At 41.2% G+C, this 24837-nt stretch overlaps 1 protein-coding gene across 3 annotated transcripts in view; it reads left to right on the top strand.

Annotated features, from left to right (window-relative positions):
• The window catches only part of ATP8A2 (ATPase phospholipid transporting 8A2), a 515363-nt gene that overhangs the window by 299842 nt on the left and 190684 nt on the right, over positions 1-24837 (top strand). For all 3 annotated transcript variants that reach the window (XM_081130125.1, XM_081130126.1, XM_081130127.1), the window contains exons 26-27: positions 16004-16187; positions 20044-20154. In XM_081130125.1, coding sequence (XP_080986251.1) covers positions 16004-16187; positions 20044-20154 — 295 coding nt within the window. The remainder of the gene's footprint in view (positions 1-16003; positions 16188-20043; positions 20155-24837) is intronic.

Here is a 24837-nt window from a genome sequence, read left to right as displayed (position 1 = left end):
CTCCCAGCTGCCCCTCAGTCTCGACCCCCACGCATTTATAAAACCATTTCTAGCTTATTCAGCGCCCAGCTCAGCGCTGGTTCGCACGAATGTTGGCCAGACGCTCTGGGGTGTGCGGTTGTTCACTTCCCTCCCCTGTAATGAATACAATACTCTGTCTTCTTTATAGACTAGAGCATGTGCAGCTGTAAGTTTGGGGACTCTCATTCTAGTGAGGTAGGTCTGTCCACAAATATTATGAGTGCCAGCCACGCACCAGGCATGGAGGAGACCACTGGGGTTATGTGAAACAATGGCTGTAGTGCTGGTCTTCGTGTGGGTACACAGAGGGACAATGACCGTCAGTAGAGAGGGACGGCCTCTCCACGTCCGTCATGTCGTCTCCCAGTTTCTCTCTTAGAGACCTGTGGCCATGAGGAAAGTCGTGAGGCAGTGCTCTGGAATGAAGCAGCTCTGCCTGTGTGACTGTCTCCTTTCCCCTGGTGCTTGGTGAGTGGGTGTGCACGCAAAAGAGAAACGCCACCTGTGTCAAAACTTCGCCCCCAGAGCTAAGGAGAAATCTCCTTCCTTAGTTAACGTAGCATCTGGAAGAAATATAAAATAGCTATTTCCTAATTACCATTAAAGTGCATTAAACCAACATTTGTGTGTATCTTTCTCTCCTTTATCACTCAAGGACTTGAAAAGCAATTGGTCCCCTTTCACTTAGCACCACGTCCGTGTGACTTATCCCAAGAGCTGCAGATACCGCCTGACTCAGCCACGATTGATGGCCCCGTCTTATCGCCGCAGCACCTCAGAGGCATTAGGCTATCTCTCCACATCGCATTTAATTGCCCCGCACATTTATATTGGTTGGCTAGTTTGCTGCAATCTGTAGAGTTGGACTGCTTAATATATTTTTCTTTGTTCTACTAATGACCTAAACTACGCAATGTGCTGATAAAGAGTCCCAAAATGTGCAATAAAAACTGACAACGAGCATCGGTGCCTTATTAAACTCACTGGCCCTGGCGGCTGCTTCTGCGGCTCAGGAATGTCAGTGGGCAAGTCAAACAGAAGGAGCTCATTACCGTGCCGGCTGCCTAGACCCATCAACCATTATCTTTCCAGCAAGCAATGGCCTTCTGTTTGCTTCTCACAAAAACTTCAACTTTTAGACATTTCGAATGGAGAAAACCCTAAGTGATTTTTTTTTTTTTTTGAGTTTTTAGTAATATGACTTAATGGGCTGCAGCTAGCTTCTTGGAAACCAATCAAAACTGTCTTTCCAATAATGTTGGAAAATCATTTCCTTTGACTAAAAATTAATGTATTCAATTTTAGAAGAGCTCTACACAGAGGTTTGTATTCAAATAAAACCCCATGTAAGTAAGAAGGTCCTGGAGAACTGCCTGATGTCAGAAAGGAGGCAGAGAGGTCTTATCTCTTAAAATTATTCACATCAAATATAAAGAACAAATTCAAATTTTAAGTTCATTTCTCTTCATAATTTTTCATCATCATTTCAGAGGTGAAGTACTTTTTAGATTCTTTTTTTTTTTTTGGCTATACCAATAGATTATCTATGGTGTAAGGGAATAATTACAGATTGCATTAGGATTTTAGGCTCACTGAAAATGTTAACTCTTACAGTGGGTAGTTCTGTTTTTGGCTTCTCTGGTGTCATTTTACATAGTTAGGCAGGCTTTTAAAAATATTTTTATATCAATTTCTCTCTATTTGCTGCTTTAAAAAGAATGAAACTGATGATAGACTTCCACTTATATTGATGGGGCCCCAATTTGGGTATTGGCTTTTCTGTTTTACCTTTGGAGATGAGAGTAAGTATATGAATGAAAAAACATTAGTCCTCCGTGTTTGGTGTTGCTTGAGGTGAGGTCATGCCTGTGATGGTTGCATGTTTTTCGTGTTTGTAATTTATTCCAGTGAACAGTGGACATTGTTTTAGGGTGTGAGGACACATCGGGCTAATTATACAGTTCTAATCACTTGAGAAAACCTCTGATATTGTTACAGTTCCAACGCCAGAGGCAGGCCTTCCTTGTGTCAGCTCCCAACTTCACCCAAGGACAAAGCCACTGAGAAAGGTGTGCTGACAGTGACAAAGTTCTTTCTTTGTTCATCATTTGCTCTCTGTTCCAACCTTCCACGCATGCCATTTCCCTCTCGCATGTACCGGAACTGCTCCCATTGTTTCTGCACTTCAATTCACATAGGTAAAATTAGCAACAGCCCTGTATGCCAAGCACTTTATCAGGTGTATGGACAATTAAAAACTGAAGACATACTCTTTACTCTGCAAGAACTTGCAATCTTGTGTTTACATATATTCATATTTAGTGTATATGAATATTAGTGTGAATATATATAATTTAATGGGTTAGCATATAAAGAAATCATATAAAATTATGCATGGAAACAATTCAATACAGAACTTTAAGAGAAGGGATGACAAATGCAAACAGAGACGCGTCAACCACAATGTTCTTCTCCTGCTGGTTCTCATCCCATCTTCATCCTAAAGATCCTAAGATCCAGCACCTCCTGGGGGAAGAATATTTTCAGCTCAGAGCCTGGATGGTGTCCTCCATGGAGAAGTGATGAATGGTGCTTACCACTTGATCTAAGATTCAGGTAGAAACTAAGATATATATTTTTCTTTCCTGCCTTTTAAAATGCATGTCCACCTTTATGATGTATTTGGTCTTCTTAACTATCTTGTGAGGCAGATGGCAGTGGTGCCATCCCCAAATTCCAAGCAGAAAGCTGAGAATTGGGGGACAAGGTGACCTTGCTGTGTTCTAACAGTATTGGGACTAGAAGATCTCTAGCCTGTGTGCTGTCCCCCCGCCCAGCCTGGCCTGATTGCTCAGCAAAGCATCCAAATGGTTGTTTCTACAATAGGCAAGAGTGTAGCAGGTGGTTGAGCATGCAGACCCTGGACTGAGACAACTGTGTTTAGGTCCTGTCTTGGCTACCTGTTAGGTTTCTGTGGCCATTGGGACATGGTGTTGACCTTTCTGAGCTTAGTTTTCTCACCCATGGGGTGGTCAGAATAATACCTATTTCTCAGAGTTGTAGTAAGGATTAAATTAGTCAGTGCAGGCCTGGCTGGGTAGCTCAGTTGGTTAGAGCATCGTTCCAATATGCCAAGGTTGCAGGTTCGATCTCCTGTCAGGGCACATACAAGAAGCAGCCAATGAATGCATAAATAAGTGTAACAATAAATGTTTATTTCTCCCCCCCTTCCTCTCTCTCTCTAAAAAAAAAATAAAAAATAAACAAATAAATAAACCAGTGCGTGGGAGGCATTAACCCAGTTACTGATGAAGAAATAGCATGTGCTAAATCAGTTCCTGTATTATCTAGTCTCATATTTTGCCTTTGACTTAGGTTTTAATGCTCACTTGAGCAGCACCTGCTTAAGGATGACAAATTCATGAAGTGTTCCTTTTTTTTAAAAAAGCACTATAGCTTTAAGGCTTAAAGAACATTGGAATTCTCATTGGTGGTCACAGAGGAGAAGCAGCAGAACAAGGGAGGTAGTACATCTGGATAAATGGAGGCACGGATCCCATTTATACCCTATCTTTTGATTCCTCTCCCTTAAGCATTCCCCACCACTCCTCCTTGTTCATGTTTACACATGGTCATCATCTGAGTTATTTCCTCCCTCGTTCACAGCTGTAACAGTGAGCACACTAAAACCTTAGAGGGAAGCGAATGGACTCTCAAAGGGATGGGGGGACCTGTTGGAGGAAGAGTGGAATTTTCTTAACCCACAGGATCATAAAGGCTTTCCCCACATGTCGGTTATTATCACCTTCAACCCCAGGTCACAGAACCTGGTTCTATCTTGTACAACTCCAGGTGTTGGTCACTTGATAAAAAGAGAAAAACCATATCTGTAGTTTCTTTGGTCACAGAGCATGCTTTTATCTCCTTTGTATCACTGGAGCCCAAGCGAAGGCCTGGCATGCCCTTGTCACTTTGCCTTGGAAACTGGGTCACTCTGATCTGAGTGAGTGATAGGTCATTTTTGTTACACTGCTTGAAAAAATTTATAACATGAAAGATATCGCTTCTTTAGATTCTATCTATAGTGTATGCCAATTCATTTTCATGAGATACTATGTATGCTCACGCATGCAACGTGTGTATGAGTGAAGGAGAGAGGATGTCCGCTGGAGCTTTGCTTGCTATGACAATGCGTTAGCCTCTCTGGTTACATTCCCTTAGTTTGCCTTCAGTTTGGTCGATGACTCCCATTTTCAGCCACAGGCTGGGTATAATTACAAGGTACTCTCTAGGCATTTCTCACCTTCTCCATTGTATTTCAAAACTTTTACAGGATGAGAAAAACCTCTGCATAAAGCTAGGAGACCCTGTTGTATGTGCTCGTAAGAACCTTTCCTCAAGTATCTTCGCTGGAACTTTCTTCATTCGAACTCCCCTCTTGTAGGGGCCCTAACCCAAGTGATTGCATATCTAGCTAGCCCCGGGCTTGATCTCCTTCCTAAGCTCAGTGTTAGGCTGTCTGTCCTGAGGGCTGCGTGGTCTCACGCACTGGTTCGCTGCAGCTGTCAGCCAAGGTGAACCAGGCCGGTGTTGGCAGCATCGACCCTGCCGATCAAACCACATAAATAGCAAACTTGATTTTTAGGTCATGTTGTTACTTAGAATAGGTGGTAGCCTGATACCCATGTCTGTCCACCTATTAATTACTCTGAAAAGTATAGCTACCAGGTGGACTTAAGGGTTCAGACATGGGCTTCTCTGAACAGGAGTTGTAATGAACAAATACTTTCACTCTCTCACTTTCTTTGATCAAGCTGCAATATGATCATTATTCATGTCACCTGTTAGCGTGTTCTTGAACCTGAAATTGACACAATTATAATTAAGAAGGAGTAGGTAGAGAGCTGTGTTTAACATTTTAAAAAATCATTAAAAAACAGGTAATTCAACAAACATTTGTTTGTTACCTATTGTGTTTGGTGCTATGGAATTTAAAGAGTAAAACAAATCCCTAACACCAGATAGCTTCATAGCCTAGTTATGGAGACAGAGTACATAGCTAACTGCATTTCAGACCGGACTTTGTGCCATTATGATGGTCTTAATCGGTCAGAAGAGCAAGTTACCAATTCAGCTTTCCAGTGGATGGACTACCGTTGTAATTGGCTGTTACAGTTTATTTAATCTGCGGGTACAGTGTATTGGGACTCCTGGGGTCTCTTTACGCAGACTCTCATGTGGCGGATCACTGTGCCCATACTCATCCCGCCACCGCCGGAACCTCCTGCCCCTTTGCCTGATGTCTGTCTATCTTTCTCTGTCATTCTCCAGAACTTTAGCAGACATATGAAATCATGAGGTGTCATTTTCATGTTCTCTTTCTAGACTGGTTCTCCCCAAATAGGCTAATTTTTAGAACAGTTTTAGACTCACAGCAAAACTGAGGGGAAGGTACAGAGATTTCCCTTATAGCCCCAGCCCTGCCCGTCCACACTCACTCAGACCCTCCGCATTATCAGCAGCCCCACCACAGTGCACATTTGCTACAGTCGGTGAACCTACACTGACACATCATTATCACCCAGAGTCCAGAGTTTATGTAAAGGCTTATTCCTAGTTGTACATTCTGTGGGCTTTTACAAATGTATCTCTTTGTTTAAACAGTTTTACATATATGGAATTAAAAAGCATTATCATTTCCTGCTATTCAGATCAACACGCATTGCTTGTTAATTACAAACTCAAGGTTTGAGAAGGGGTGGATGCAATTTGGAAGAAAGAGCTTTGTCTAACTTACCTCCATTCCCACCCAACAAATTCCACTCTCAAATTAAAAAAAAAAAAAAAAAAAAAAAAGAGCTGCATTAATCTATGAACTAACTACCCAGGTATGAGTGCATGTGGTGCTGGCCACGGCCATCCCCAAGGCTCGTAGGGCTCTTGGTGGTTAGGATTAGGACTGGGTTGAAGGTTGGAGGTGCACAGACTGCCCCACTTTTTCCAGAGGACAGTGGCTTATTTATTGGATTGGTAGTCAGATGGACCTTTGTTCCAGGCACAGGTGACAGGTAAAGGGCAGGTCTAATTAAAATCATTCTATTAGGCATCTTGGTTGTCATCAATTTTCAGTGGTGCATGAGCTCATGATGCCTGGTCCTGAAGGAGCCATAAGCTTGCTCTGAAATGTCAAAACTCAAACACTTCTCAGCTTTCCTCTTGGTTCTGTTTCCTGTTCCCACCTTCCCCGCAGCAGAGGCCAGGCAGCTGTTTTGCAATACTAGTGAAATTTGCAGTGGAGAACAATAAATGTATGTTCACTTCAAGGCAGGCAGACACTCCTGAGAGGGTCTTGGTGACCTTAATAAAGCATTTCAAGGAAACAGAGTATCATATTAATGCTTTTTGTGCTAAAAACATTAAGGTATTTAAAAGTGTTATTCTAATCCCTGTCTCAGCTTGGGAACAGAAGGATCTAATATCTTTTATTTAAATCCCAGCCTTCCTAGACTGCTCCATTCTTTTCAGCCTAGTACAGGAAGAAACAGACTATAACCAGTGGATTTCAGTGAATATAAAACAGTATGTAATTCACAACATACAACCTATTAAATGTTGGCATTAAATGTAGTTGCCCAGATCTTAGTATATTCTACATCATTCAGTGGAGATGGTAGGTTTTCAGAAGCTATACTCCTGTCTGAGTGCCACTTTGTTTGCTCTGTTTCCTGGACATGTGATAACATTGTCATAGACACAAGTACAGAAGCATAAATTCTGATCCCCCAAGCAGGGTATACTCATTTCAAAGTGGCCCCTTTCTCTGCTGCGGAGTAAACCGATCTTGAGCAGACAGGGTGTCCTCCCTTTTTCTGAGAGTGACTCTCAGAGCCTCAGCTGCACAGACAGCATTTATGGCCACAGCACAGGATCAGGTTATAAGGTTTTTGTTCGGTTAATAAAGGATATCAAGTTCCCTCTTGACTCACAACTGCATGACAGTTGGATAGAAGAGAGCGATCATAGGACGGTGAAGGCAGGCACCAGGCCTGTAGCAAGGAAGATGGGTGATAAATATATTGCCTCATCCCCAAATTCGTTGTTAGGGTTCCTTCTCTTTGAAAGTCTTGTTTGTTGAGGAAATTTTTAGAGTTTGAAATCGAGATTTAGAAGCCATATAAGAGTGACTTCAGATTATAAGAATATCTGTCTTAGAATTGTTTATTTTTAAGCTCTGGGTAGTACATTCAAGGTGAAAGTACAGAGTACTTATTAAAAGTACAGAGAACTTATTAAAACACCAGCAAGATTTTTCCCCAAGGTCAGTTCAAAAAGGAGAATCAAGCCAAGGTTTTGTGCCGTGTGTGTGTGTGTGTGTGTGTGTGTGTGTGTGACTGAGATAATCAGGACCCCTTCAAGATTTATATTGTTATTAAATATCAGATAGGTTAAATGAACCTTTTAAACAACATGAAAATTATTAGTAGTAATTGTAGTAAATTGTTATAGTGGCAAATTTATATAAGTAGTATTTTTTAAAAGTTCTCATGTTCTCTCCTATCACAGCCTCCTCCCTCCCCCTTCCCTCCATCTCCCCCCTCCCCCCTCTTTTCTCCTCTCTCATCTCTCTCTCCCTTTTCTTCCCTCTCCCCTCTCCTCCCCCTTTTTGGTAGAGTGTGAAGGAGAGCTCAGCTCCTGTTTTTGAAATTTGAGTCCTACCTAAAGAGTGTATTCTGGAATGTAGACATATTTAACCTTAGCATTTTTGAAAAATGAATACCTATGCCATGTTAAAAATAATCTTCATACTAATAGGATTCCATGGATTTGAAGCTTTCTTAAGTTTGAATTTAATATAGGCCCAAACATATATATATATATATATATGTTAAATTTCTAAAGTGATCATAGAATTGCACTATCAAGATATAAAGCATGATGATAGTACAGCTTCCTGCTTCTCGCCTTACCTGGCATAGCCAGGCTTCATCGCTTTGTGCCAGTAGCATGCGTCCAACCTTCAGTGTAATCATAGGGAGACAGCCTTATGGCTGATAGTGGTAAAACACAGGGAATGTTATCAAAGCATGCATGTTTCATCTTACCAAAATAAAGAATGTCATCGGTACATCTGAGCTCTTAGATTAGTTTCTCAACAAAAGCTGTGGCATATTGACCTGCATTTCACAGGGTAACATGAGTGTTCATGGTTGTTTCATGCAAATTTTTATCACTGATAATGAGATACAGGTCCATTCATTAATAAGTTAAATGCTTATTCTACTAGACACTGTGTTGAATAGTCATTAATAGTACAAAGGTACCGAGGTATTTGAGATTGTGAAAGATGTGATTTTAGACTTAAATCATTGTGCAAAGAGCAAATACATGGTAAGGTGCTTAAATATAAAGACTTGGTTGGATGATTTGCATCACCTGACATCCGTGAGACCATTTGTAAAGACTTGGTAAGCCCGTGTCTGTTAAGCCCTCATAGTGCTTGTGCAAGATGATACACAAGAGCTAGCTCTTGGCTTACAATAGTCAAAGCATTGTGATCAGAAGAGCCTGGGGAAATAAAAAGACCAGGCTTAGATGCTAGCCCTTCCCAGGAAAGAGCCATGTGAAGGCAAAGGTTGTTGCAAGCTCTATGTCACTAAGAGCTGCCACAAAAAGCCTGTAATAATCCTATAACATTTTTAAGGATATTACTAGAATAGAGTCAAGAACACTGGTATGTTTGATCAGGAAATTTGCAGTGCCCATCCCTAAATCACAGGAAAAGTGGGGTGTTTTTAAACTATTTTCTACACATGATAAATTTAGTCTTATAGAGGTGTCCGATCATTTTTGTATTGCTTTCCTGCTCCCCATCTACAGGTGGAAGCAGTCTTTCACAGTTGCACACTGATAGCATGTTTCTAGGTCGGTTATTTATATGGAAGTTAATGTATTTTTGTTTAAGTGGAACTGTACTTTTTCCTGTTTTATATATAGCTGTGCTTAGAGATGAAATTTAGCCTTAGGTTCATGATTTTGGTCACCATTTATTGAATGTCACTGGATTGGCATTGAGGGTCAGTTTCGGGTAAAGAAAGGGATGGATAGGAACAGAAGGAAGGTGAAGGTTAGAGAGACAAACATATCCCACATAAGGGATATAATCAATCACACTGAATAAATAGCTTATAGAAATAAATAAATCTATTAAATAATTTTAGGATCAATTCCTGAAATGTTGGTAGTGCATGCTGTCCCCTTGTGCTTTGTCATCCTGCCTGCCCTTTTATGAGACAGCTGATGGCATTAGGGAAAGAATAGCAACTTTGTAGGAAACCAGTCAAGTGCAGTGTTGAAATTTTTAAGGATTGAGAGAGGTGCTTCTACAGGAGGGTTTTCATAACCTAATCTTTAGAGGAAATGCTGGGATAGGATAGAACCCTTCCCTGCGGAAGCAACCAAAGCTAGAAATGCATATCCCTGAATGTGTGTGCATGTTGCTCATGGGATGACTAGGTAATGGGGCTGCGCTCTCAGGCCCGTTATCTCATGGGTTGTACTTTCTCTGCAAGCACTCATTCTGCTGTTTCGAATGTGTTCTACTTGAGTCCTCACCTTTGTGAGGCTGCTCCTGGTCAGGCCCTGCAGCCCTTGAAATAAAACCTGAACAACTTCTATAGTTGTTGCACCTTTCTGAGGCACTGTCTCAGTGGCTTCCTCGTGTACAATATAGCTCCTCTCTGTGTGTAAGTTTTTGTAATGAGGGAGCATCTATGTCTGCTTTAGAACCATTGAATGATTGAGCCTAAATTTCACTTCTTTGTGCCTACACATAAGCTACCTGATGGGTTCACCTAGACTCACCCTTATTCCTCCTGCCGCCCCACCCCTCAGTCTCACGTCTGCGACTATGCTCTAAGGACTACCCCAAGCTGCTAAAATTATTTGCTTTTGGAGCTTGGGGCTCCAGTGAAATGTACCAAAAGCTGAGACATGAGATGAAATTTGAGAGAGTCAAATATTTTGAGTCAGAGCACAGGTGTAGGATGCTCCAGAGGGCTTAACTGTCCAGAAGGCCTGGACCACTGGCCCTGCACCAGTGCACTAAATGCATCAAAAGAAAGAGCACAAGACTCAGAACAAGCGGGCGTTGGTCAGCCAATGGCACACTTACTAGACAGATACATAGGATAGTTTAACTTAATTGTTTTTAGGTTTTAGGTGTTTATATATCTACAAACTCTTTTTTTAAAATTTATCTTTATTGTTGAAAATATTGCAAATGTCCCTTTTTCCCCCATTGATCCCCTCCACCCAGCTCCCACCCACTTCCCAGGCCTTCACCATTCTATTGTCTGTGTCCATGGGTTATGCATATATGCATATAAGTTCTTTGGTTAATCTCTTCCCGCCCCCCCCCCTTCCCTCTGAAATACATCAGTCTCTTGCATGCTTCAGTGTCTCTGAGTCTATTTTGTTCATCAGTTTATTTTGTTCATTAGCTTCTTCTTAAAGAAGACCCTTCAACATTTCATATAATATTGGTTTGGTGGTGATGAACTCCTTTAGCTTCGTCTTGTCTGTGAAGCTCTTTGTCTGACCTTCAATTCTAAATGATAGCTTTGCTGGGTAATCTTGGTTGTAGGCCCTTGCTTTTCATCACTTTGAATATTTCTTGCCACTCCCTTCTGCCCTGCAAAGTTTCTCTTGAGAAATCAGCTAACAGCTTTATGGGAGTTCCCTTGTATGTAACTAACTGCTTTTCTCTTGGTGCCTTTAAGATTCTCTCTTTATCTTTAACCTTCGGCATTTTAATTATGAGATTTTTTTAAGCTGCTGCAACTTTTCAAACATTTTGGATCATGGACTGCTATAAGAAATAAACTACAGTATGTTATATCAATGTTTTTTAATCAAAAGGAATATCTTTCATAAGGATATCATCTTTCAGTTAACAGGAAGATTGACACTTTCACAAATGAAATCATGTATGTTGGTTTCTGCATCATTAAAAAAACTTATGGAGTCCTGTATATCTTATTCTGGTTAGTATTTTCCCCTTTTACCCTCTTATGTGAGATACTCAGAGTGGAAGACTGTCTTAAATGAAATCCCAACCTAAATTTGTACTTACTAGTGTGAGTTTAAAGCAGAAAAGAACCTATATATGCAAAGCTTGAAAGAAGAAGACAAAATTCAGTGTTTCTGTTACTTAATTGTTAAATGTCACTCTGTGAAAATTTTGCATGTATCCTGTGCTATGGAAATATAAGCTTAGCCAGTCAAAACATTTCAACAAGCCTGGCCAGGCGTGGCTCAGCAGTTGAGGGTCGACCTAGGATCCAGGAGATCGGGGTTTGATTCCCGGTCAGGGCACATGCCCGGTTTGTGGGCTGGAGCCAATCAATGACTCTCGCATCATTGATGTTTCTATCTCTCTCTCTCCCTCTCCTTTCCTTTCTCTGAAATCAATAAAGATATATTTAAAAACAAAACAAAAACAAAACAACATTTCAACAGGAGAGAAGTTGCGGTCTTGTCCAGGCCATTGCTGGCCACTTTAGACTTCCTGAATCAGAATCTGTAGTTTTATAAGCTCTCTAGATAGTTTGATGCTCACTTAGAATTTGAGGCTCAATGATCTAGGCCAGTGGTCTTCAAATCTCTTGTTTAATCATGAGGACTGTCTATTTGGAATAAAGAAGTTTTGAAGTCCAATTAGTGGATGTAGTGAATCTGGCTAATTAGCAAGAGTTGTGGCTCTGGTTGGAGTTCTCTTGGGTACCTCTGAGCAGAGTTCTTTTGACTTCCCTGGCTCAGATGAGCTCAGTTTATATATCAGTATTGGAGGCCCAGCCCCTCTTTTGACAAATGAGGGCAGCTGAGCTCTGAAAAGAGAAAGGACTTTGTTCAAATGATATTGCAAGATCAGAATTTAAAAACTCACTCTGAGACCAGGGCTTTTATAAATCAGATAAATTAGTACATGATCATTAATCTTATAAAATCAGTTACCAATAGTTATCTTTCAGTGTTATATTTGAAATACCTTTAGAAAGTGAGTTTTAAAATTTCAGGAAGTCATATCCCATGAATGAGACACTCCAGAATACTGAATTTTTGTTTGAAAGTTTCAAAAAGAAAACTTATTTTTTTACTTTAGAATCTAATGTGTTAATGAAAAGAAAAGTGGGTAGAGTATCTCTCTAGTTGACTGAAGATCTTGGAATTTCTATTTCTATTTGTAATTCACCAATATATGGTATAGTAGTGTCCTAAGACACAGTTGGCTCAGATGTGGATGGGAATCCTTACTTTATAGGTTGGATGTATTATATGCTGGGAATACTTATTATGTGTGGCATGTGATTCCAGGTCACAAATTAAGATTTTAGAAGAGCTATTTTGTGCTTTGTGGTAACTTGGCATATAAAATAGTATGTACAGCTGAAGCTTTATGGTGCCTATTTGGTTCTGTAGAAATAGCTATTTGACATCTGTTGTGAGCCCCTAGTGTGTGCTAGAATTATGTTTTCTCAAGGCACTACAGTTGAGGACATAAAATCCTTGATGAGAATCTCATGCTTCTAAAACACAGGGATATGACTTAGGTTATATACCAAGTCAGGCTTTTTCTTTATTTTTGCTTTTGGAGAAAAGGCACCTATTGGACTTTCAAAGATTGTATTTTAAGTCATCAGAATCATGGCTTGACTCGACTTTCTTGAGACCCAAATCCCAAAGTGGCAAACATAGTGGCTGTATTTGACTTGCTACTTGTCTTGTGTTGGTTGGCTTATTGCTAAACCCCCTAACATAAAAGCAACAACTTTAACCTCAAAGAAAACCTTGAATTTGTTTAGCAACTTCCCTCTTCCATCACCACAACGCTTCGAGCCTCCCATAGCACTGTGTCCATGTGGCTGAGCTTCCTGCCCGCGGGCTCCTGCTCCCTGGGTTCCCTTTCTTTCCAGACCACTTCAGGTTTGCTGATGAAGAGGCCAGCTTGCTTGAGTACTTGGGTGGCTTATAGAATCTCAAGGAGTTGCAGCCTCAGACCAGCCCAGTGCTGTTTAAAGAACTGTTCCATGGTCTCTTGTGATATCTTCGTGGATGCAGAAGAGTTGGAGACTAAATGATGGCACCATTAGGTGAAGTCCACTTCAGTGGATGAATAATTGTACTTGAAGAGTGATTAATGTAATCATGGAGAGAAGTGATTAATGCAGAGGTTCTCAGATTCTCTGTAGCCCAATGTCTCAGTAATTCCTTTGCAAAGCCCCTAGTCCAAAAGTAAAACTGAACAATTTCTAACTATTAAGCAGGCAAGATCAAACAAGTCAAGGAGTATTTATGTCCTAACATCTTAGCGAACATTCGAAACAATAATGCACTTAAATGAAAGAAATAATACTTATTTTCTTTCATTCTCAAATAATCATAATCACTTACCAATTATAAGGTAGCGTACACCTGCCGAGCACTGTACAACTGCTCAAACCTTGGAGTAAGAGTGTTTGCTGCCTCTCTTATTTCCTGTTTTATATTGATTTTTTTTCACAGTGTATTTGCTTTTTATCATAGCAACCATGAAAACTGAGCTTCACAAAGATATATCATGCAAAAGAATGTAGCATGATCTAATGTTGAGACTATGGGCTACTTAGAGCTATTATTTGTACCACTATCTAAGAGATATTACTCTATTTACCTTGAAAATTTATAATTCCCCCCTATAGTACCCCAGGACACCTATACACACAGTTTGGGAACCATGGGTGAGATGGCATGCAATTCTCAGATGTGTCCTTTTTGTTTTATTCCAATGACTGAGGTTTGGAAAGTGGGGTAGGAGATAACATTTGTTTTGCACTTGCTAGGAAATAGTATGGTTTCACATAAATACACCACAACCATATGATGAGTGGGTGGTTCTCATTTTCTCCATTTCATTGATGAAAAGACAAGGACTGATAAAATTTGTTTTCCCTGTTGACATAGTTTGTATGGGCACAGGCAAAAGTAATACACAGTTCTTCCATTTTGAAGCCTAGGTCATTTTCTCCATCCTATATTTGATCTCTGCTTCTATTGAGTTCAAAAATAAAATGGGAAATCACATTTGCATAGCAAATTAGAATTGTGAGCTGTGCCTGCCAATCTACCACTTAATGAGAGAGAGCCCTTGTCTCCAAGTGCCAGTTGCTCAAACTTGGAGGGAATAGATACATCTTATATCCCTGTGTGTTAAACTTGCTTACATTTAGCTGACAGGAAGCTGAATGATAAATAATAGTAAAGCTCTCAGTAATTTCATTTTAAGCTACATGAAGGTCAGTCTAGCGCCTGCTACCAGGGAGCTGATGATTCTGTTCTGCTCTCAGCTGTCTAGAAGCTCACACTTGGGAGCTATTTTTAAGTTCTGAAGCGTGCCTATTAAATAATGGTTGAAGGACCTGGGATTATTTAGCCAGCAGAAACTTAACTGTGGGAGGAAAGATGTGATAGGTGTCTTTATATTTTCACTTCCCTACTATTTGAAAGAAAAGTTTATATTTGTTCCAGTCTGGCCCAGAGGGCAGAATTAGTACTTTTTAAATGCTTATCAACAATAAAAAAGTAATAATAATAATTTTTTGTGGTTGCAACTACCCCAGGAGGCTATAAAATCCTATTATTGAAAATCCCTGTGAAAATGACAGAAGAGGTATTAGATCATACAGCATGGCTTCTAAGGCCTTTTTCTAACTTGCTAATTTTTATTTCTTTGTAACTGAGCTATGGCTTTCAGAGTACCTGTGCTTTAAATTCAGCTTCATGTCTCACCAAACACATTTCTTTCCAGAGTTGGTAAAATTTGTTTTCTTTTGGAAACAAGCATTTTTGTGGGTTGGCCATATAAGAGCTCAGAGTTCTACTGGGAAGGTCTGTGAGTGTCTATTCTAGTTTTTAAGTCCAGTCCATATGTGGCTGCAACTGGTACCTCTGGGAAACCCAGAAAGGTCACTTACTTTGTGTGCGTGTGTGTGTGTATGTGCGTGTGTGCCTGTGTGTATGTGTGTGTTATAGTGATTCAGTTAATTTCGCAAATCAGCTTAGCAATTCAGAATTTAAAATAAAAATAAGTCAGTCCTGAGGTCCTCGTAGTTTTATTTTGTTATTATAGTTCTGATCTTATACTTGGAACAAACACTTCATATAATCAGTGTTGCTGTGCTTTAGACACCATAGATTTATACTGGGTCTTCTTGCCAGAGGACTTAAGGGCTTATGAAAATAGACCACCTTCTTGATTCCTTGGGGAAACAACCCCTCTTAGGCAGAGGCTGCTCTGCCCTCTCCTTTGGACTCAGCTGCCACAGTTCAGCCTCAGTAGATGGTCCACCCCTAGGAGTCCCCTTCTTAAATCCTCTACCTTGGCTGCCTTTCAAACACTGTCTGTGTCTCTGGGGTGGAGTTGGAGAAGTCTTTTTTTTCCCTCTTACTCTAGCCCTCTTTCTGCAGCTCTCAAGCTCTGCCAACTTATTTTCCCTTCTGTGAGAGCAGATTTTATGGAAAATTCTCTTGCCAGCCCTAGGTTGTGAATGATGTACACCGAAGCAAACATGGGGTCTGTGCTAGTTTTCTGATTTGCTGAGAAGACATTTCCTAAGGCCTCTGTAACCAGCTTCACTGCCTGTATCTTTTGGGAGGGCACAGGTGCCCCTGGGGTGCTTGCATGTACGGCTCCCACTGAGCAGAGTGATTACAAGTGGGCTGTGTTTTAAGTTAGTTTTGAATTGTGTATTTCATCTGTGAAGTTGGCAAATACTTGAAAGCCACATGCTACTGTTTTCTGAAAGCTCCTTTGCACACGAACATAAAACGTATGTATTGAATTTGGAAATTGTCCAATGACTGCCCTTTTAATGCAGCTAAATGTAGATTACAGCTGTTTCCTCTGGAAAGATCAATATAGTCATAACTCCTCTTTCTTCTCTTACAGAGTGTCTCCTCTGCAGAAGTCTGAGGTGGTAGACGTGGTTAAGAAGCGAGTAAAGGCCATCACCCTCGCCATCGGGGACGGTGCCAATGATGTCGGGATGATCCAGACAGCCCATGTGGGAGTGGGGATCAGTGGAAATGAAGGCATGCAGGCGACCAACAACTCGGATTATGCCATTGCACAGGTCAGAGGCATGGTTGATCAGCTGTCCCTGCCCTTGGACAGAGATGTCAGTTGGGCATGAAGGCCAGGCTGGTGCCTGAGCCCTTCACTCCAGCCCTAAGAACTCTGCCAGCCCCCTTGAGGTTGCCATCTAGGTGAAACCACCAGTGTGCCTCAACTTCTTTGTAGTCCTGATCTTGTACAGTTTGGAGGCCCTGTCCTGCCAGTTGGGTTTCTTTTGGCCAGCTGTGGGTTGGCCAAGCTTTCCGTCATCCAGGCGAGATATCATTCCTGACAGGTGGGTCTCTGGTCCTACTAACAATAATCTCTAAAATCTCCTACCTTCAACTCACGCATCTGCTGCGAGTGCTTTTCCTTCTGCCATCCTGCGCCACAGAACGGCCATGCGCATAACATCCACTCCCTACAATTCCCATGGTCGCATCCCCCCTCTTTCAGAGGTCCTAGAACATTCTCTCATCAGGCATTTAAGACCAGAGAAAAGCAGTGATTAGCAGCTGCCATTCTCTCTGTAGTTGTCCAGGACCCCTGCTGTGAGGTGAATTGCTTTCAGCATGAGCTGGGTTTGGGCCATAAGCACCCCAGGGTAAGTAGCAGACAGCCTCCTGCACTTAGGCCAAGTTCATCCCATTCCTTCTGGATGGAACATCCCAGGCAGAAGCCTCTAATAGACTGTAGTTACTGTACAGGTGGCCGGAGGATAATATAAATGTTTGCTCCTGAATGATAGCCAAAAAGTGAAGGGTGGGCCAGCCGCCTGACCCCTGGGGTACATATCTGGGCCATTTGGCCTGCATGGTTATACAAAAAATCTAGACATTGCAATGAACATAGAATGTTTCCTCCTGTCTCCTGATTCCAGTATGTTTTGATTAAGTGCCGCTTGTTTGCTGGTTAGCTAGGCTTCCCTCCCCTTTTCTCCCATGTTTGGTCTTTTGAAGAATGTGTTAACCTTAATCACATGAACACAAGCAATAATGTCTTTTTCTCTCTTCACACTGAAATCGGGCTGCATGTAAAACAGGAAAGAGCTTCCAGTCCCCACAGGGCTGCAGGCTGGTCTTCTGCAGCTTTGGGGCGCCACCTCCCCGAAGGAGGGTTCTGCACTAGATCACCTCTTGGATTTCCTCCCAGCTCATGGTTCTCAAACCCAGAGAGGAATTACAAAATCCTCATGGCTCTGAAAAGTGCATGAAATCAATCTTGTTCCTTTGTTGATTTCAAATAAATCCTCAAGATAAGTGCTCAAAGAAGGTAGAAGGAATTCTGATTTTACAGGTGGGAACACTGGGGCTCTTTCAGGTGACCTACCTCAGGTCAGAGCATCCAGGGTCAGAGAACACCAGACCTGTGTGTGACCTTGGGGACCAGCCCTGCACACCTGCCGGTTTACTTTCCTGAGTCAACTACTTAAAGGCCTGGGGACTCACACTTCCTGTAGTCTGTCAGTAAGTGTAGATGTTATACACTCCAGCATTATTAAATACTTGAGTTATAGCATCATATGGCTGGAAGGGATCTTAAAGGTTTCCTAGGATTCCAGGCAAATATTTGTCTTTTTCTTTAAAATGTCTAGGAAGGGCGATTCCATGACCTGCTTTATTGAAACTGCATACTAATGGGATGTGGAATCTGGAGCAATTGCTCTCTTCAAATTAAAAGTATCAGAAAAGGGTAGAGAGGGGAGCAGAGCTTTCTAACTCTATTTAGGGGTTTTCTTGCCCCTCCAGCATAATAGTCTCCGCTGCCAAAGCAGCTGAAGAATGGCCCCCATGTCTGTGGGTCTTCGTTTCTCCTGTCCATGGTCCTGCTCCTAATTAGGCAGAGGTCCCATTATTTTAGGGCAGCATTCCTCCTGGTCTTACAGCCTCTCCACCCTACAGTATGCTTCCTCTAGAATGACTGAGTGGGAAAGGCCACAATTTGATGAATTCCTTTGCCCCGCGTGAAATGATAAATGTCTTTGGTTGAAGTTAACAGCTTGTCTTTATCTGTTCATTTTAATGTGGATGAATCCATTTCGATTGGTTTTTGAGAAAGTACCCTGAAGGGTTATATACAGAAGAAGAAAATTTAGCTTAAAAAATTGTCTTGGAAAAATTATGAATACGCAAAGCTCTGGATCTAGCCTGCCTGTGCTTTCATCCAGGGGGCAGCTTCCAGGACCGACAGCCGTCCCTGATGTGCTGCCTTGCCGTGGGCAGCCTGTGCCGGCGCCCGGCGCCCGGAGCCCTCCGCCGCCTGCTCTCCTCAGGACAGAATCAGTCCTGCCCCCTACTTTCTTAATGTTTTCTGAACGACCTCATGAAAACAGCATTTTGATTTAGGATATTTCTTTTTCCTGAAAATAAATCATTGCAGCACTAATGTTGAGGCATTTGGGATGAGTCCAGCAGATGTTCTCTGTGCCCATTGAAGTGTAACATCAGGGGGTCCGGGTCAAATACAAACTTCCTTTTTATTTGTCTAGCTAGTTACTTTATGATTCCCCATTCCCACTGGGAATCCTTAATGAGCCTTTATGGGAAGTTTTATTTTTCCATATGCACCTACTCCTGCCATGCTGAGGTCGTCATTTAGCTTTTGGGTGAGGGACCTGCCTCGCCCTGGTCTGGAAGAGCTCATTGAAAGGTAATGTCATAGAGGATTGAGTCCCCTTCTTTAATGCTAATGGAAATTATTATGTGGCTCCCTCTTGAAAGGAATGTATTTCTTAAAAATATTGTATTTTGCCAGTATCTTTTCTACAGATAGTTAAACTTAATTTCAAAAGTAATCTGAAATTAATAGGAAGTTTACAGTAAGAATTTCTAATGTTTGTGGACATGCTCAATCAATACAGTCTGATTATCTCTTTCAGGAGAGTCATGGGTTGAGCTTGTGGGCTGCCCTGTGACTCAGAACAGGAAATTAAGGTTTTTGTTCAAGGCAAACAAGAGTGAACTCCACGTTGGCGTGAGGCTCATTGAATGTATAGAAACCATACATTTAAACAGGATCATTCCTAATAGTGTATTCATGCCAGAGCACAGTACAACCCACAAAACATACAAGCAAACAACAAAAAACTCATCTCCTTCCCTCCAGCTCAGTGTTCACACTTTTGGGGACCTTCATGAAATAGGGCACAGAAGGCCAAGCCAGGCTAAGGGGAGGCTGAGGAGACGTGACCCGGGTGGTGCTCACAGAGCCCGTGCCCCAGAGAACATTCAGGGAGTTTATTGGAATATTAGGATATTGCCCAATATTTCAAGCTATAAAAGCCATTACACTACTCTCAGCTTAGTGTGTTAGCTGCTTGGTGGTTTTTGTTTTTACTGACTACACAGCGCTCTAGCAGGATGTGCTCCGTACTAGGTGCAAAAAGAGCAAAATGGGTCTGGATGTGGATGCAGGGGGGTGTCTCTGTGGGGGTGATTGTGTCTCTGTGTGTGTCTGTGAGTCTCTGTGTGTCTGTGACTATTTTTAACCTGCAGGCTGACAGTGGAAATAGGTCGTGTATGGTCGTGTACATGTGTGTCCCCTTTTCCAAAAGGATACTGTTGCACAAGTGACGTTATCCCTTGCTCCTGTTGTCACCTCGAAATCTGTACTTTGCTTCCAATTCAGGTAGCATCTACATAAATAGAATTTCATGACAATAACAATTAGGCATCCAGTTGCATATTTGGGGGAAATTATAATTTTATAGATTTGAGAGATTTTTGGCTTTTCTCAGTGGGCCTGAAAGCTTGGCCGTTAGTCTTCTTAAGTGAGTGGTTTCCTCTTATTACCTTACCTGTCATTTCCTCCAAAGGACGTTTTATGACTTTTATTCTTAAATGTGGGCTCCTCTGAACTTTATTTTCTCTTTGCAGTTTTCCTACTTAGAGAAGCTCCTATTGGTTCACGGTGCCTGGAGCTACAACCGGGTGACCAAGTGCATACTGTACTGCTTCTACAAGAACGTAGTTCTCTACATCATCGAGGTAAGCGGCGTGGGCCTTGACCTTCACGAGGAAGGTCTTTTCCAGAGAGCATCTTTGGTGTTTCAAGTCACTTAAGGAAGGATTTTATTACTGTAAAATTAAAGAAAAGGTGCTGTGACCTGTTGAAACCTGTGACACACATAACCTTTTAGAAGCTGGGGACGCCTTCCAGATGTAGGTCCACATGTTGAGTAACCTAAGCCAGTCAGCAGCCCTCCTCTCCTCTGCCAAGCCACCCCTGCTGTCCCCACCAGGTGGGTGAAGGCCCTCTCCATCCCGTGTTCGTCTTGGCCTGAGTAGACGTTGTTGGCACTCACACCTTCCTCCCAGGGTGATCAGAGCCCAGGCAGCAGTGTTCATACCTTTCTGAGTGGCACTGAGACCTTTCTAGGCAACCCAGTCGGTTTTTTCTTTACTAGAATGAAAGGGCCTGATTTCTTGCTGTAGTTCTCATGGAGTCCTCAAGTTTCCTGAGCATTTATTTATTGCTTCTGGGGTATTTGGGCACTACTACTTCAGTGGAGCAGGCGTGACAGTGAGTGGAAAATAAACCAATATGGTAGTTTAAAATATCTCAGTGAACTTATGGAGTTGTCAAACTGTTTTTCATGATGCAGATTCAGTTATAAGGAAAATAAATGTGCTTACTAGAGGAACTAGATGGGGAGAGGGGTGGCGAGGAAAGAGTGGAGTAGGCACTTGGCTCTCAGTGGGAGAACCAGCCACCTCACTCCTATAAGAACAGCTCTGCTACAGAGGTGTGGCTTTGAGGTCATCACAACTAATATTATTTCCAACTATGTTTAGAGAAGAGACAGCAGGCTGTCCTTCTATGGAGAAAGAGAAAAGCAGTGTTAATTATATATGGTGTTAATATCTCATCCTATTACGGGTTATTTTGTGTCTGATTTCTCAACTCTTGGCAGAAACTAGAACCAAGGCATAGATCAACTTTTTCTGCTGTGGTCTCTTAAATACTCAGCTCAGATTATTTAACAAGTGGTTTGCTGTGCCTATTTCTTTACCAAATTGTCTACTCTTTCCTTTGAATATTCAGGTCAAACATGTAGGTTCACATCATTTACTCTGTAACTAAACTACTAACAAGTAGTTTTCCTGACTGTATAGGTTGTTTATTGCATGAGGCTTCCCAGCCAAATAGGATACCTGGTGCTGAAACATAGGAAAACCTGAAAAAAGAGATGCATTTTCCTAATTTATAAAAGGGCAGCCTATTTGCTTTATCTGCTTGTCTTGTGCTATAATATTCAACTCAGTCCACTCCAAGTGAGAATTTTTCGATGTTGCGTGATGGACTTTGTAGTTTCTGTCTTCTTCCTACTCACATTTTTACAATTCCCTTTCGGCACTTTAAAGATGTTTGTCCCCTCTTCCTGTGGCATTTTTTGCATTTGTGATAGTAGTCACTCCTAAATGTCACTGGGGTCATAGAGTATTAGAATCCCTGTTCCCACACGCCATCCCAAGTTTCACATGCATTTTAAGCTCTTGTAGCTGTTGGCTTCACAAGGTTTCTTAATAATCTGGTTTTCCTCACAATCAGCAAATTACAGATAGTCTAGGCTTCTTATCAAGACATCCTACATGAAGCTCCTAACCCTTCAGCTTCCAGAGCATCCTCCGGGGCCCTGCTTAGTCATTTACACCTACTATCTTGCCTTTTTTTTCTTAACTTCAAGTGGGCCAAAGATGAGAAGAGTACAGTTTTAGTCTGTCTGAGAAATTCTATTTGGAATAAGGCCCTGAAAATGCTCTGCAAGTTCCTTAAATTAATTTTTCAATGGCAACTGGGCAACAGTTGTTAACGGGTCCTGTGTTGACAACCTTTGAAAGCATTCTTTACAAAATTCAAAATAAATAAAAAGTTTCCACCACTCTCTGCTCAGTTTTTTAGTTAGTGTTCTTCAGAGATATTAATTGAAAAGCAAGACAACAAAATCCTTGGCTGAGCCCGGACAGTTAGAGTTGACTCGAACAATGTCTGTTATTTCCGTAACTGCACCTCTGTGGCATCAACATGCACTTCAAATATAATTTTAAAAATAGGAAAGTACATTTTGCATGCTATTTTAGTGTGTTTTGAACTAAAAGATCAAAGGTTATTTTAATGTGATAAACTCATTTACAATGAATAGTTTTGTGTTCTGAGGGCTTTGTAATTAAGTGAGAGTAGATTAAGCATATTACGTATTTCTCGTAGTTTTTTTTGCAATTCAAGAAGAAACTCTTTGCAATAACTGGTATGTTCTCATCTCAAATGTCCTCTGATATATGTAACTATCAGTTATTTTTAAAAACAGTGTAAAAATAATTTGGCAAATTAAAAAGATGCACACACGAGCGTGCGCACACACACATACAGCTTTAGCCATTATTATGAAAACATATGATTTGAATGACCAACAAAGGTTGTAGGGAAGACTTGTGAGCCCACGGTGTAATACAGTCTACTCTGTATACCAGTGTAAACCTGAGTTTCCCTGTAGAAGGAACGCACGGCTATGGTCTCACCACAATATGGAACACAAACCGAAGCTTCCCCTCCCTTTCATCCCCAACCCCCTTATATGCATATTTTTATGATCTTTATCTCTGTATTTATAGAGATATTTACATATACAGACAAATCAATGTTTTTACATAAATGTAATCATGCTTCGTAATATGTTCTGCAATTCATGTTTTAGTTAAAGTATATTTTGAGATCATTTTGGGTGACCACATATAGCTCCATTGCATGGTATTTCACAGTATAGCTCCCTACACTCTATTTAACTATTTCTGTGTTGATAAGCATTTAAGTCATCTCCAGTTTCATCTACAAAATGTCTTGTGGAAAATCAGCTGCCCATAAATATTCTACCAAAATGATATTGATCTAATTAGACCATTTTCACCACAGTGCCTTAAAAATAACACATGCTCAATGTATGTGTTATTATCTGTACTCAGATGCTTTGTTACTGACAGATCTTACATAATACTTGTTTGGTGTGCTACATAACAGGCTAAAGTAACCTTGGAATGATTAGGAACAAAATGATGGAATCAGTGATTTCACAGTGGCCCTATTAATAGGTAAAAATAAAAATAAATAGAGCCTTTGCCCTCCATCGCCTTTGCTCCTGTCTTGCTTTAGTACCTTTTACCTGAATGCTGGCAAGCACCGCCAGCTTTGTCCCTCAGTCATCTATATCGCGCAGTCAGGATGAACTTGGTGAAACACACGTCTGACCGATTCCAGGGGCTGGCATTGCGTCTAGAACGCAGGTGCTCAAATATGTTGGCCATGAGTGAGCGCATGAATGCCACTACTCTCTCCAACCTCTTCGAGAGTCCCTATGTCTTCTGATAAAATCCCCATCTCTCCCTCTGTGCCCCTGCTCCTTGTGGTCTGGGTCCCAATTGTCTCCAGTCCACTCCCACTATATCCCTCCTTATTTTGCTTTTAATCAGTGTGATTGAGATATAATTAATACACCTTTTTAGGCTTACAGTTCTATGAATTAAAAATGGATTTTTATCATTAGAAACTAACTGGCAATTTTCTGTCTGCCTCCTGTAGACTATGACAGGAGAGTCCTGGAGCTGGGTAGTGATGGTTGCACAGCAGTGTGAATGTGAATTTTACACTTAAAAATGATTAAGATGGTAAACTTTATATTATGTGTACTTTACCACAATAAAAACATGCTCAAATTTTTCAAAGGAATTCACAAGCTCTTTGTTGCTCTAGCCACCTTGAGGGAAACAAAAACGTCTAGACAGATCTTATGCTTTGGGGAGCTCATTGAAAGTTTGAAAAACAAACTTTACATGTAGTTTTGTTTTGTATTAAAACCAATTAAATGCTAAGTTTCGTGGCTGTGAGCAGATGGACTGTATTTCTCAAAAGGTAAAGTCCTGTTGTGGCCTAGACTGAGCAGAACTTCATGGCCTTGCCAGGCAGGTTGGACTCCCATCAGCCAGCTTGAGGGGGTGCCTTCCTGGTGTGTCTGCCTGTGTTGAGGGCAGGGAAGGAATAAAATTAGCAAAGGCAAGGAGACAGTATTGGATGGGATAGAAGAATGGCCAAGGAAGGGGATCTGAGTAACCAGACCACCACTGGAAGCTGGGATTCCTTTTTCACTCTAAAATAGGCAAGTTACATAGTAAAAGCGATTTCGGAAAAGTTGTCAATATATGGGGCAGATGGTAAGCAGAGACCTGGGGCATAAATCTCAAAATTATCTAACTATCTCCCAATATAATTTAAAAGCAGAAATGAAAGACTGATTTTTTTAAACTCTTTGATTTTAACAATGGGAGGAATTTTACCTTAAACACAAAGATTGAGGGTAGGGAGGTTAGGGAAGGATTCCTATAAACTTTTGAAATCCCAATGTGACCACTTCGTAATTCCTAAAGAGAAGGGCCACCTAAATTCTTTCAAGTTCCTGCACTACTTAGCTAGGAGCTGTATTCAGAAATTCCCCAATAGAGTGCATTTTCAGAGCAAAGCAGGGTCAGCCCTCCAGGCATTTACTAGGTGTATATTTTTCCAGGGTCTTTCTGAATGCCTAGGAAAAGGTTATGTGGAATGGATAAAACATTTTAGTGATAATAAAATTCAAATAGAAAAGCACTTAAATTTAACCTGTATTCAAAAAATTAGGATATGGG

This window comes from Miniopterus schreibersii, assembly GCF_964146895.1.
Source record: "Miniopterus schreibersii genome assembly, chromosome: 2".
In the NCBI taxonomy this organism is placed as follows: domain Eukaryota; kingdom Metazoa; phylum Chordata; class Mammalia; order Chiroptera; family Miniopteridae; genus Miniopterus; species Miniopterus schreibersii.
This window is presented reverse-complemented; position numbering and strand designations above follow the sequence as displayed.